The 14,129-nt window shown below is 39.3% G+C and overlaps 1 protein-coding gene across 9 annotated transcripts in view; it reads left to right on the forward strand.

The window, feature by feature from the left end:
* Window positions 1–14,129, forward strand: part of NXPE3 (neurexophilin and PC-esterase domain family member 3) — a 27,373-nt gene continuing 13,244 nt past the window's right edge. For 3 of the 9 annotated variants that reach the window (XR_005256807.1, XM_038135833.1, XM_038135773.1), the window contains exons 1-5: window positions 1–60; window positions 1,235–1,283; window positions 3,213–3,425; window positions 10,572–11,332; window positions 12,966–13,039. Coding sequence is in view for 8 of the 9 variants with exons in the window: in XM_038135833.1 (XP_037991761.1) it covers window positions 3,333–3,425; window positions 10,572–11,332; window positions 12,966–13,039 (928 nt within the window). In the remaining variant the exon portion in view is untranslated. The other 6 variants (XM_038135808.1, XM_038135815.1, XM_038135823.1 and 3 more) reach the window with 6 other exon arrangements.

Genomic DNA, 14,129 nt, shown 5'->3' on the forward strand with positions numbered 1-14,129 from the left:
GGGCGCCTCCGGGCCGGGGGCGAGGCCGCCGCCTGGCCCGGGGGAGCGCCGGGGGCTGCGGTGAGGGGGCGAGGGCGGTGCGGCCTGGCGCGGCTCGTCTGGGGAGCGTGGGGAAAGGAAAGCAAAGCCTGGCGGGGCCGCCGGAGCGGCGGCGGGCTCGGGGCCGCTGGGGGAGGCCCGGGGGCGGGAGGTGGGTGCGGGGTCCCGGGGTTGGCGGATGCCCTGCTCGGATCCCCCGTTGCCGCGGCCGGGTCCGCCCGCCCGCAGGGCCGCGCTGCCCTCGCCGCTCGGGGTGCAGCCAGGCGGCGGCTGGAGGTGCTTCCTGCCGCTCCAGGGGCTGCCTTGTGCCGCTCCCCGGGGATGCTGGGGCTGCCTTGTGCCGCTCCCCGGGGATGCCCATGCCGCAGCATCCTCAAAAGTACCTCTGAAGCTATAAAACAGAGCTGTGGGGCTCGCACTGCCGGCAGCGGTGCTTCCTGCTCGCTGCCCCCGTCCCTGGCTCGTGGGTGCGTGTCCGGTGCCGTGTTCCGCGGCCGGGAGCGCCGCGGGGGCTGCGGCGCTGCCCCCGGCAGATCAGCGGGCTGGGGGCTGCCAGCTCCCCGCGCCCTGGGGGCCAGGGCGGAATCTGCGAAAAACAACAGCAAATCTGTTTTTCTGTGCTGGCAGCCACGCGAGCATCAAGCCCCTGTGCCCCAGGGACGTGGTTTGGGCATCGCCAGAGGTACCGGCTCCTCTGTGCCTTGGAGATTTGCATGACAGAATTTGGAGAGGTTGCGCTCATACCTGCCTTTGTAACGCTGCTGGCTTAGAGAGCTAGGGGGAAAGAGAGCTGACAGTAATTGACAACTTGGGAAAAAAACCAGAGCAACAATCCTTTAATGGAGCATGCGGCATAATTTAATGACGTATTCATAAAAATGTTATTAAACCGGTTTTTGTTTTTAACATGGGGTAAAATGGGGCTTGTGGTAACATGGAACAAAGCTGAGAGAAGTAATACTTAGCAATAAATAGCAGAAAATTCAATTGCACAGCATTGAAGTTTAGAAGAATAAAATACTACAACAAAATCCTTGGGTAATTGTAGAAACTAAAGTGATTTTACAGGTAAAAAGTTGTAATTGCCATTTTATTTTGTGGCACTGTAAGCAAACCACCAATGTATAAATTTTATTAAGAAATATTTGTGTGTGTTTCTATAGGTATATTTATTTTTTAATGTATTGTTTCCAAGGTTATTGGCCTTTTGTGTGGATGGCTTCGGAGGACATTTCAGGAATAGGGTAAGTCCTAAGGCTTTTTGGTATACTTATGGGCTTCCCTTATACAAAAAATGAACGGGATCAATTGTTCACCAATTGTGATGAAAGTGGCAGTATAGTAAGCCTTTAGCATAAAGAAGGCTCCAAACCTGTACATTTAAATGTTTTAGGGCATGTGACATCTATACAATACAGAAAATTTTGAATAAAAAATATATGGAACAGCATTTGTGGTATTTTTAGGCATCTGAAATTACGTCTGAAATTTTAGGCATATGAAATTACATTACATTTTCAGTGTCTTGCGCTTTTCAGTGATGTGGAAAGAATTCTCAGCAACAGAATTGAAAATTCTGGTTTTGTCTAATGTATTTGTTTTTCTTCCTCAAATGGACATATATATCCTTAAATTAGCATTTTCATGTACTCTAGGTATATTTAGTATCAATTTATGACCCAAGCTGCTGTTTTATGCAAATTTCACATTAGTGCAGAACTGTTGCAAGTTCGGAGTTTTATGGCATTTTGATACTCTCACTTTAATGGATGTCTTGCTCTTTTGAGGCTAGTTCATGGGTCAGAAATACAGTCTCTCTAATTCTCAGCAAAGCATTTGAAGTTATAATCCCTATAATCCTTGTAAAGCAATTTGATGTGTGGTCTATTTTGAGGCTGTCCTGGTTATACCAGTAATGTATTTCAGTTTTTTTGCCTGTATTCATTTGATAAATGATTTTTTAATCTTGATATTGAATGTATCATTATGTTTCGTTTAAATTTACACAGCATTTTTCATATAGTCTTAAAACTATAGGTACTATGTATAATATTATCTTAATTGTATAAAGTCTCAGTTATACTATTTATAGTAAGTTATACAAAGTTTATGTAATCATTTGATTATGTTGTTGCACTTGGTGCATGGTTGTATGAGTAATGCTTCTTTGAGGATTGGCTTTGGAGAGATTGGTGTCTTTTGAGTGTCTCTCCTTGCCATCTGTTTTCTATTTCCAAGTTTAGAGCTTCTGCAAGAACAGTACCCTTTTTGCTTGCAAAAAGAATGCATCAAAATTATCCTTCTCAGAAAGAAAGGAAGGTTTAAGAGTCATTCTGAGGAAGCATTGAGAACTTTATCAGTGGCTGTTAAGTCTGTGATCAGTCATCAAGCAACCTTAAAAGAATGATATTGTATGAAAGTTAAAGTTTATGAAAGACAGTACTATTATTACATTTAAAGAACCAGAAACACTGAATCCAAACACATTGTATTCTTTCCAGAAGTTTATTTTTTATTTTTAGAGCTGCATATGAGTACCTGAGATAAAAGGAATGATAAAAAAGCAAACCAGGGAAGATGTAATGTTTTAGATGATACATGAAGTTAAATTTTAGTGCTTTTGACTCTCTTAGGTATCTCCTCTTTAATGCTACAGTTGATTTTTTTCTCCTCTTCCCAAGCAGAAAACTGGAAAAAGTAAGTTTTATCTTGCTTATCCAAATTTGCTTCAGACACCAGTGTTTAATAACAACTTAATGGAATGTGTAAACACATAAATGAGAGATGTCCAAACCCACGAATTTCTGTTTCAGTCTGGTAATGTCTGGATGGTGGTGGTGTGGCCTAACAGATAAATAGGGTGATGGTTATTCGTTGTGGTCTTTTTGATTGCCAGAATGAAATCTTGCACTCTTCTTTTGACCATTTTTTTTTTTTTGGTATCCGCTACAGGTGAGACCAGCTTTATGATAAGGGTTTGCTTTGGCAGATCCAAGAGAATAATGTAACATGATAGATAATGCTGTTCAGGTTAGTTCCACAAAAATAATCTGTGTTGACTGCTCTGTTGTACTAGTTATTGCCCCACCATTTGTAAGCTCTCAGTGCAAAACTTGACTTTAGTTCTACTAACATTTTGAGACTTAATACAGTTTTTGTAAATGCACTTGCAGGAATGAAGTGGAAGTCAGCTGAATTCTCTTGTGCTCTGCTGAGACGAAATGACATTCATGTTTGCAGTGAATGGAAGACATGGCAATGTGTAACATGGGAGGGAAAGGCACGAATGGACCATGTGGCGTGACTCGTTCAGACTGCAGCTCTTCTGCCTGCTCATGGCAGTGCTGGCTGTTGTGGTGCTGGTCCATAACTTTTTTCAGTTAGAGGTAAGTGGAGCCTGTTTCTTCTCCTAGATGGCTTTAGCAACATTATTGGCCTTTGAGTGTGAGGTTAGAATTGTCTGACTGACAGCATTTAGCTACAAATTGGAATCACAGAAAATTCATAGTTGAAGGCATGTCTGGATGTATTTAAACCAACACCCTCCTAAAAAGGCTAGCATCAGAGTTAGCTTGGATTGCAACAGGGTATTTTGACTTTTGACCTTATTCAAGGACACTTATATTTCACAACCTACCTAGGCAGCCTGTTGCAATGCTGCATCCCTCTTAGAGGTAAGAAGGTTTGCCTTATGTGCAATAGGTAGTTGCCTTTTGTCCTATTAGAGTGTACTTTAACTCCAGTTCCTCTGTGACTTCCCCTGTGGTTAGTGAAAGACTGCAGTTAGGTTCCCTTTTGGTCTTCTCTAGAATTAAAAAAAGATGTTTTGGTTCCCTTAGTGTCATTCCAGTTCCCTAAGCATCTCAAGGGTTCTTAGCTGGTCTTGCCAGCTTTACTCTGGCATGGATTGTCCAAAAACCAGACACAGTGTTCTAGGTGTGACTTCACCATGGTCAAGTTGAGGAGAACTCAGTTATCTGGTTAGGATCTTGTTAATTCTTTGCCACAATGCTGTGCTGCTGGCACATGGTGAGTTTGCTGTCTCCTGGAATCCCTAGGTCTTTTTCTGCAGAGCTGTTACTAGCTTGTTCATCTCTGGCCTATACTCATGCAATTTTTATTTATCTTGCCCTTTTTCCCTCTGCTATGTCTGTCTTGCATATTTCTTCATTTTACTTCTCACTTCAGTGCAGAGGTACTTTCAAACTGCTTAGTCAGTAACCCCAGATTAAAGCCAAGGAGGATGAGGATCTGTCTGCAAGAGCCCTGGAGGCTGACCCTGCCCACTGGCTGCCTGCCTGGCCAGGCCTTCCAATGCTGCATTTGGTGGATGAGCATTTTAATGCTTAGCTTAACACCTTCTTAAATTATAGCTGTCCTTTGTGCATGTCAGCCAGCCAGTAAATGCTTTATGCTTTGAAGTTCAGTATGCGCCGCTTGCAGAATCTTCCTTCCTCCTGGCTAGTGATGGCCAAATGAAATGATCCAAAAGAGGGGCGGTAAACCCCCTCACCCCACAGAAAATACACTTGAATTGGGAGAGGATCACGTAAGGGTAAGGAAGATGTTTGGAAAGTCTAAAACCACAAGTGATTCAGGATCAATAACTGAAGAATGAGTGTTTTTTACATATTCCAGTACTAGTGGACACATTAAATAAAAACTGCAGAGGCTGATTTTAAAGGAAGCAGGGATATTTTTTATGGATTGCAGCAAAGCTGCAGAAGCCTTTGCAGTAAGTCTTAGTAGTTACTAAATGCACATATTCAAAAAATCTGGGTGAATGCACAGAAGAAAAGTTCATTAGGGGATACTAAATCTTTAAGATTTTTACCCTAGTGTTTAAGAAATCTAAACCATAAAGGGCTAGAAAGTGGGTTAAATCTACAGGAGGAAATGGCACAGCATGTTCGGTCGGTTTTCTTTTCCCACATACCTGCTGTTGGAAACTATTGGCAATCAAAATATTGTGTTTGATGGACTTTTGGTTCAAGTTAGCATGATCCATTTTGTTTGTAGGAAGTAGTTTTTGCTTTCTCTTTCTGTGGTTTTATTTTGTTTTGGGTTTTGACCTAGGATGTTGCCTGAGGAGTGTTGATATTTAGAATCTTAAACTGTTTTCTTTCTATTTTAAAATTACATTTCTTAGAGGAAAGGGCTCTGGCAGTGCTTTGAGAGTGAAATGGAAAATGCAGGTTGGGTGTTCGCTCTGTGCTTTTGCTGGCCACTGTCCGTGATAAGTTTCTTTGTGGCTTTGTTGCCCTTTACATGTCTGCTATTCTAACTTCAGTTAAGTATTTTGTTGCTGGTAAATATTTACATTATAACATGCAACTCTAACCCCTTCTGTTGTCATGACTTTTCTGAATGGACCTGCTCCTGTATTTGTCTTGGCTCAGTTTTCCAGGCAGTTTAATATAGGCATTTATGCTGATTCTTTTCAGTCAGAGATCAAAGATGGAAAAATATCTTATAAAGCTTTCACAGAATATCTGTAACCAAATCTGTTCAGGCTCTGGAAGGAGAGTTTATTGTTGGTTACTGTTGAGAATGTGTTCGTAAATGCATCAAACATACTTATCATCCAACCTAGCTGGCTAAAGCTCAAGATCTAAGGCAATTGTCAGCTAGTGTCCCTTCTTTTTTGCTTTAGGATTTTATACCTTTTCATGTTGGAATGTTTCCTCTTAATTTCTTAAACTATTTATGACACCCTCCCAGTAGTCATATCCATGTCAGAATTTTACTTTTCTTATCTTGTGTTTAAAAAACCCAACAAGCTGTCCACAAAAAGTTTGGTAGCCTGCTTATTATTTACTTTGCTTTTTATTATGGAATAACTATTCCCTTGAGGTCACATAGTTGATCATATAGTACCAGAAGAAATGTGGTTTTATTTTATTGGAATTTTTTTTTCTGTGAATATAGCCAGACAGATAAAATGTATAGTAATTTTTTGTGAAGTATCAGGATGTTGCCCAAACATCATGCTCTCAGGATGCAGGAGGGTTTGTGTATTTGTACCAGTGGCCTTTAGGGTGACAGAACCACTTTGGGATTGGTTGTGAGTGCTGTTTATTTAAAAGCACCTAGAATAGAGAGTCTATGGGGAGAAGGGAAGTTTCTTGCCAGGACAGAGAATGAAATCAGATAGCTGAAATGAAGCAAAAAACCTGTGTAACGAAGTTTTAAATTCTTGCTGCTAAATTGCAGGTGCCTACAAAAAATAGCTTTATCTTATTCCAATTATTTCTGTAACATTTGACTGCCAGGTGATGGCTTTTGAGGACTGGCATTGACACTTAAAATAGTTCAGCAGCCCCTTAGTGTTGTGAGATGGTAATGATAGAGAACTGATTTCATACCTGTCAGAGACAACAAAGTACCTTGAGAGTAAAATTACTGAATATAAGATGACTGACCTTTCAGGAATTGGTATTTGTTCAGATTCAGAGGCTGTCTCCTGGAACTTTTATTTCCCCACTGTGCCTGTTGCCTGGGAATCTCCTGTGTTGTTTCCTGCTCTAGTGACAGTGACTTACACAGGTTTGCAGCAGCTGTTCAGGCCAATGCAGGAGTCAGCAGCTGGTGGAAGATACTGGGCTTTGAGGTGGAGTTCCCCTTTTTCAGCAGCAATGGAAACACTCAGAGTTTTCATCAGCCACCTACACTGTGGTGTTTAACTGAGGTGTTCATTGCAGATCTTCCCAAGTACTCTGTGACCCAACTCTAGAATATCTTTGAGAGCATTATTGCCTGGGTTAATCTATATGTTGTGTCTAATATTTGCTTAGTTGGTGGTGAGATTGCCGAAAGCTGAGGAGATGAGCTGAAACTTCCATTAGTTGTCACAAAAATAGAGTTTCCTTTTTTTTCCTTTTTATGACATGTCTAATGCAGGAAATGCTAGTGGATTTATTTGTGCTTAACTGACATGTAATCTCTTCTGTCCTGCCTGTGTTACTTGGCAGATAGCTATTAAATTACTTTGTGGTCACATTTGGGTTCTGGTTAGCTTCAAAATGCAGTAAAAGAATAAAAAGAAAAGAAAATTATAAAAAAACACAAAAGCAAAAAACCATAAAGAAACTCCTCCCACACAAACAAAAAACCCTCAAACCCAACAAACAAACAAACAATGCCCCTTGGGAATTGCGCTTAAAATACATGATGCCTTGAATAGAGTATACATGGAAATAAGCAAAGCAGGTGTTATCCAACATGGAGCCTGTAATCAACACTGAAAGAATTTGTGTCATAAAGGAAGAGCACTCTTGAGAAATCCTCTTTATCTGCTTTTCATAAAGGAATTTTGTTTAGTTTAGCTACTAACTACAATAGAAAGCCCTCCATTCTGCACAGTCTCCGTATGACAACAGAGAGGAGCCAGAGAGATTTGGAAATGCCAAGAGGGAGTAGGAAATGAAGTGGGGACAAACTAAGCTAATTATTTACCTCAGAGCAGGCCTTGTGTATCCGTAGGGGCAGGAGAACTTAAGTACTTGTTTGGAACTGAGCCTGGGAAACACTTAAGAAAGGAAGATGGTTTGGAAAGCTTTTATATTCCAGTCAGGGATCTTTGGCGTATTAATTGACTCTGAAGCTTTTTCTGCCTTTACTGGCAAAGAGAATCTGTGCAATGTTTTCTCCTGTGAATAGCATATATGGTCTAGCTTATTTTCACACATAAGCTTATAATTCTGCAACAATACAGGATCCTGCTTGGGCTTGAAAGAGGGCTGTAAAGATGAACAAGGATGCTGGAGAAAGAATGCTCCTTCAGGATGTTGAAGAAGCTCTGCTTTCATCTTAATGGAGCTTTCCCCTCAGGCCCTTTGAAAATAGACTGAGGAAATATTTGTGGTATGATCTATTCTGCTTAGCGGCACATAACCTGGAGATGTTGAAGTGACAGTGCATGTCCTTGTTATCAGCTGCACACAAGTGAAGAGCTTTGGGCTTATGCTCTGCTATAAATCTGTGTAGGTGGACTGATTTGGAGACATCAAACTATGTTCTGTTTTCTGAATGAGTTTATTGGCTTGGTGTTCTCTGCACCATTTCCCACTGAAAAATATAGGTATGCCTCTGGAAAGACTTCAGAAAGCCTAGCTAGGCCAGAAATAGCATCTCTCTAAATCTCTGACAGAAAGACTGGGTTAAAAACTCTGAGGAAATTTTCAGAAGATTCAAATTAGGGATACATCAGTTTTTAAGTTGTCTTAGATGACCATCTCTTCTTAGTTTGAAAGGATTTGTTTTTACCATGTCCACCAACCCAAAGTACCAACCACTGAAGAGCCAACTGAAAAAAACCAGAAACTTTCTCTTGGGAACTTACACTGAAAACATCAATTAATCATAACACATATTCTCCCTTTCCACTCCTCTTTAGGAAAATACATACATTTTTTTGCTGAGACATTGCTGCTGGCTTATTGGATGCATCAAAATATATAGCTAACTTTAAAAATATTTCCATGCAGTATTTTCTATGTTGTGTGTGTATATATATATATATATATATATATATATATATATAAAAAGTATGTATATGCATGAGCAAGTGAAGGGAAGAAGTTGTGAAGGTATCTAAAAAGAGAAACTTGGCTTAATTCAAGAATGCATGTAGGCAAGATTTAAAGTAGAACTGTGCCTGAGATTCACTCTCAGCTTTGGCTGAAATTTACCGGACTAATAAAAGTAATGAACAGCATCCATCTACAGCTTGGCTTGCTGCGATGGAAAACAAAAATAATTATGAATTATGGCCTTCAGGGAAAATTTAATAAATCCTGTGTGGGAATATAAAACAGAAGCAAAAGCTTCTATTGTGATGTTAACATCTGGTGTATAGATGGGTATATGTCAATTTATGTTTTAGAGCTACAGTGTAGCAATTTACAGTTTCAGATTTTATACTTAACTTGGATATCAAACAAAGAAGATTTTGTGTATCCATCCTACATCCTCATGTGCTCATCATCTTACTCTAAAGCTGATCAAAACCAATTTATGTCACAGACTTCAAAAGCCTGTGTGTTTCTATTGCTTGTTAGGTTTACCTTTCTTCTAAATAAGTATGTTGAATCTCAGTGTGGGTCAAATGATTTTAAGGCACTGCTGATATTTCCATGGCCAAAGAAAGGTTTATAACAATGAATAAGGCTTTAATATGAGTGCTGTGACTTTTAGTATGTTACTGAGCAGTTAAGGAGGAAGTAAATGGAAAACACTGGGGTATTGGTAAGTACAATGGTATTTTTAAAGATTTCAAATAATGTAGTTTGAATTTTTTAGCAATCTTTCAAATCTAAATGAGCACATCATCTGATGCTATGTGAATGGTACACTGTATAATTTTAATCTTTGCTTGAAAAACTATTTTCCTACTTCATGAAATAGACCTATGGATAAGTTCTACTATATATACCTGGTAATTAATTACTAATTAACTGCTGATTTTTTGTGTATTTGAAGGTTGTTTTTTTTTTTAATTTGCTGATTGGAAGTCTCATGGGTACCTCTGGAGTCTTAGACTGTGCTATTTTTTAAATTTTCATAATGCAAACCTGCAAAATTATATTATGTCATAAAGAAGATGGCATCTACAGTCATTTGCATGCAAATACAGTTTTGGACACTGATATTTTTGCACAAAATAGTTTTATCAAGTTGCAGCAGAAACTCCCTCTCTTAGTCTAGTTTTGTATTTAAGTATTTTAATTTTTAAATTCTTATGTGATTAGGGGATGCTTTGCTTGCTGTTTCATTTGGTGCTAGAAGAAGCTGTATATAGATTTTAAAATCTTAAAAATAAACAAGCAGGTTTTTTGCCTGTTCAGTCCTAGCTTGCCCTGCACTATTTTACTGGCCAACTGGCTCATGAATTCATTGTCCCAGGAGGATCTGGGCTTTTGTTCTTTTATTTCTTTTAATGTGTACATTACAGGGAAACTTGAATTTCAGATAATTAGCCAAGAAGAGATGTGAGTGTGACCAGATAAATGACTACAGCTGCTACATGCTGCAAACCTCTCTGGAAGGCATGTGCAGGGGGGTGCATCAGCTTAACCTGCAGTATAACATCTCAAAGAAACCCTATTTCCCTGCATTACATGGGGCAGCTATTAGAACTCATGGTGCTCCAAGACTAAAATGTTACTGCAGAAGAAAAGGAAACATGAGTTATAACTTAATTATCCAACCTTTTAAAATCTTTTTTCACATTGCTGATATTTGGAGAGGGTATTTGGAGAGTGTACTGAAACAATGCCAAACAGTGGATGTGATCGCTTTAAATGCTTGATTGCCAAAGCAGGATAACTACAGGTTGCCACCTTTCTACGATTCCTTAGAAATCTCATGGTCAAAGTAATAGTTTTGGGTCTTCTGTTGAAGTTGCTTCATTTGGTCAGCTTCAAAGCTCTGTAAAGCAAAGCCCAGTTCTTGGGATCATTTCCCAACAAAGCATCCATTATTCCCAGTGTTTCATTTCATAGCACAGCTTCAGGTAATCTTTTTCTCCCCAGCACCTGGATGATGACACAGTTTCAGGATTGAATTGGATAACAGAAAACAATGTCCAGCATTCTCTGTCACAGACAGCCAAAACCACCAGGAAGCCTTACTGTGGATACTTGCAGCAGACCTTGTCCAAAAGGGAGCAAGCGGAGCAGGAATCGTTGCTTGCTGCAATACAGTGGCCAAAGCCCCCTGATGGCAAAATCGCCTTTGCACAAAGCACTGATCCCACACACAGTGACTTTGTGATTGTGCAACCCAGCAGGTTCTTCAAAGTGGGTGATCAGTTGGAGGTACTTGTTCGTATGAAGGATTTCCAAGGAAAAGCCAAGCAGTATGGTGGAGACTATTTACAAGCACGCATTCACTCTCCTGGGCTGAAAGCTGGAGCAGCAGGAAGGGTTGTAGATTGCCATAATGGCCTTTACAAAGTCTTCTTTACCTTGCTTTGGCCAGGAGAGGTCAAAGTTTCTGTGTCACTTGTCCATCCGAGTGAAGCAATCCAAGTCCTCCTGCGTTTACGAGAGGAAAGGCCGGACAGAGTCTATTTCAAAAGCTCGTTCAAGTCTGGGAGGTATTCAGAGACTACAGAGTGCAATGTTTGCTTGCCTGGAGGTCTCCCAGTCTGTAACTTCACAGATCTCTACACGGGTGAGCCATGGTTCTGTTACAAGCCTCGAAAACTGTCCTGTGCCAGCCGAATCAACCATGCCAAAGGTGGATATCTGAAAGGTCTTCTGACTCAAGAGGAAAGCCTCTTTTTCCAAAGGTTTGTATGTTGTTGAATTTATATATATTCAGTCAAGTTGTTCTGTTTGGGTTTATTTTATACAAACGTTAGCCTATTGCTTAAATATGGCACATTGCCTTAGAGGTGGAGTGTATCTGCAGGACCAGGTGTTTGGTGTTAGTTGTTGAATAGTCTGTTCCCCTCCATTCAGCTGTGCAAGAATCTTAGACAGCAATCTTAAAGAAACTTGGCATGTAGTTCTCTTTCTGTGCTTTGAATTCAACCCTACTGAATTTCACAAAAGCATGCTGTCTAAAGCTGGTGGTAGTTTGGGGGACCATTTCCTTATTTTCTGTTTCCATACCTGCACTTGCAATATTAATAACAATGTTTTGAGAAGTATTTTTGGCCAAATCTAAACTACCCAAAAAGGAATCGGGTTTTAGGCTCATTTTTATAGAAATTACCAATTGTTTTTGTCCTCATCAAAAATTGTCTTAAATGTGTTCCTTGTTGCTCAATATGACTTTCAAATCTTAGAAACAATTTTCATAAAGAAAACACCTGGTAGAACAAATTGCTGAGCAATACCCATGCAAATGGAAATGATCTGTGCATGTTATTTCAAGTGTCAAACTAAATTAGTTTCACAGTCATATTTTATTTCTGCATTGAGCATTAAAAAAACCCCAAACCATCTCTTATTGCCTGCGTATGTGTGACAGAACTGCTTCTGTATGAAATAACACAGCTGAATTTAGATAAAGTTAGTCACTGTCTAGTGTCAGAGTTGTAGTTGTAGGCTAATGCCTTGCTCTCCAACAAAGATGTTGTAGGAAAGTCTTTTGGCACTACGTTCCCTTGAGGTCTAAATTGGGAAAGATTTTAGGGTAGCACCTCCAAATAGTGTAATTTAGGAATGTATGTGTGCATGTTCATAACCAAGACCAGAAATAAAAAGTAAGCATCATTGGTGGGGTTTTTTTTGGCTCTTCCATATCAAGTTTGTAAGTGGGTTTTTTGACTTTCTGTGTCTCTGCCAGTCCACCTGCAAAATAAAGCTTATATTTATTGGTGATGTTTCCATATGGGAATGGGAAAGGTGTTTTTCTCGGTTTAGTTTTGATTGTTTATTTGTTTGTTTGTTTCATTCAGCTCTGAAAACCTTGACCGAAGTGGCTTAAAGAAATTCCAAATAATTTATTTATTAAACAGAGAGAAAAAAAATAGACAAGGATTCTCTTCAAAACAGTAGCAAGAGACAGAACAAGATCTTAGTATTAGTCAGCTGGGAGCTGCTGCTGTGGCCCTGTACCCTTGCAGTGGTTTGTCCCCACAAGTTCTGCAAGCTGGAACATCTTTCAGGCAAATCCCCAAAAGCTTCCTGCAGACCTCTGACAGCTTTATTGCTTTATTGAGATTTGTGTCAGTACAAGCTTGCGTAAGATTTGTGTCAGTGCCATGAAATTTTGAATTCAGATTGAGAATAACAATGGTGGTCTCCAAGTAAATGTGGAATGAATTCAGCTTTAGGAAGTAGAGTAAACTTTGAGTAAAAGTTTGTAGTACTGTGTGCTTATCTCAAGTGGAGTTAGAAAAAAAAGAGAGTAATATTACCTTCAAGTTTCACAGTAACTTTTACAAATATTGCTGTGTTCATTTCTTGTTCAAGTGACGTGAACATCAAAAGGCCGATACTCTCCAGTGGACCTGATTCAGTCATTGTAAAGCCCAAGGCATTTACAGGTAAGGTGAACTGCATATGATTCTTGTTTGTAATTCATAATTAAATTTATAAAAAGAACAATAGGCATCAAATAATAATTAGTTTATTTTTTTAGCATGGTAAAAAAATCAGTATCAGATTTCTATTGAGATCATGAAGGCTTTTGGGTGTTAGCTGTAATACAAGTTCAGAAATAGTGAATTTTTTTTTCTGAAATTACATACATAAATGGGATTTTTAGCAAAAAAAAGAAACCAAAAGAAGAGAGAAGTTTGTTCTCTTGCCAAAAATGTCTTTTATTTCCCCTAGCATTTACTCACAGTGTAAAACGTCTTAGAGTAACTGCTTACCAAACTCTCAATTTAATGAAAACAGCTGTATGGTGTTTCTTAATTTCTTTCTTTGTTAAGAATGTTGTCTAACAGATTTTGATAACTTGCATTTAAATATTACTATAATTTGTGTTACCACAGGATATCAGAATCTACAGTTCTGGACCAGAACCTAATTGTTCTGTGCCCTTTCTAAAAATAGAACAAAGACAGTCTGTACTAAAATAAACTCAGAGCTTTTATCTCATTCCTATCCAAAAGCAAGCTTTTTATGCTTCTAAAAAGTCTGCATAAAATGTGATATACAGAGAATCATTTCTTCAATGAAAACTTGTCATATTTTTTGTCCTACGGTTATAAGAGACTTTTAAGGTAGAGTTCCTGACCTGAGCAGTAAAGTCTGAAGAGAAGGCAACTTACAGCATTTCTTGCTTTTAGTTTTACTGTTCACTAAAAAAATACAGTTCTGCTACTAGGCTTGCAGCATTTTACCCTCCACCTCTTTTCTTTGTCCAGATCCTTTAGCTGATGTGTTTTTGCTTTTTTTATCCTGTATGTTTCCTGACAGAAACTGCTGCAAATTCAAAATTTGATTGTCCCCTTATTTCCAGGAGCTAAGAATGATCAAAGCCTGCTTACAATGTCCTGACAATTAATGCTGGGTAAAAAGGGTTGATAGGAGTAACACATTTCCTCAGGGAAATTCCTTCCAAATACAGCAGTCTCTGAATAAATAAACTGAACTCATTGGTATAATCCTAGTGAATGTGTGGATTTG

Source organism: Motacilla alba, chromosome 1, assembly GCF_015832195.1.
Source record: "Motacilla alba alba isolate MOTALB_02 chromosome 1, Motacilla_alba_V1.0_pri, whole genome shotgun sequence".
NCBI classification, from domain to species: domain Eukaryota; kingdom Metazoa; phylum Chordata; class Aves; order Passeriformes; family Motacillidae; genus Motacilla; species Motacilla alba.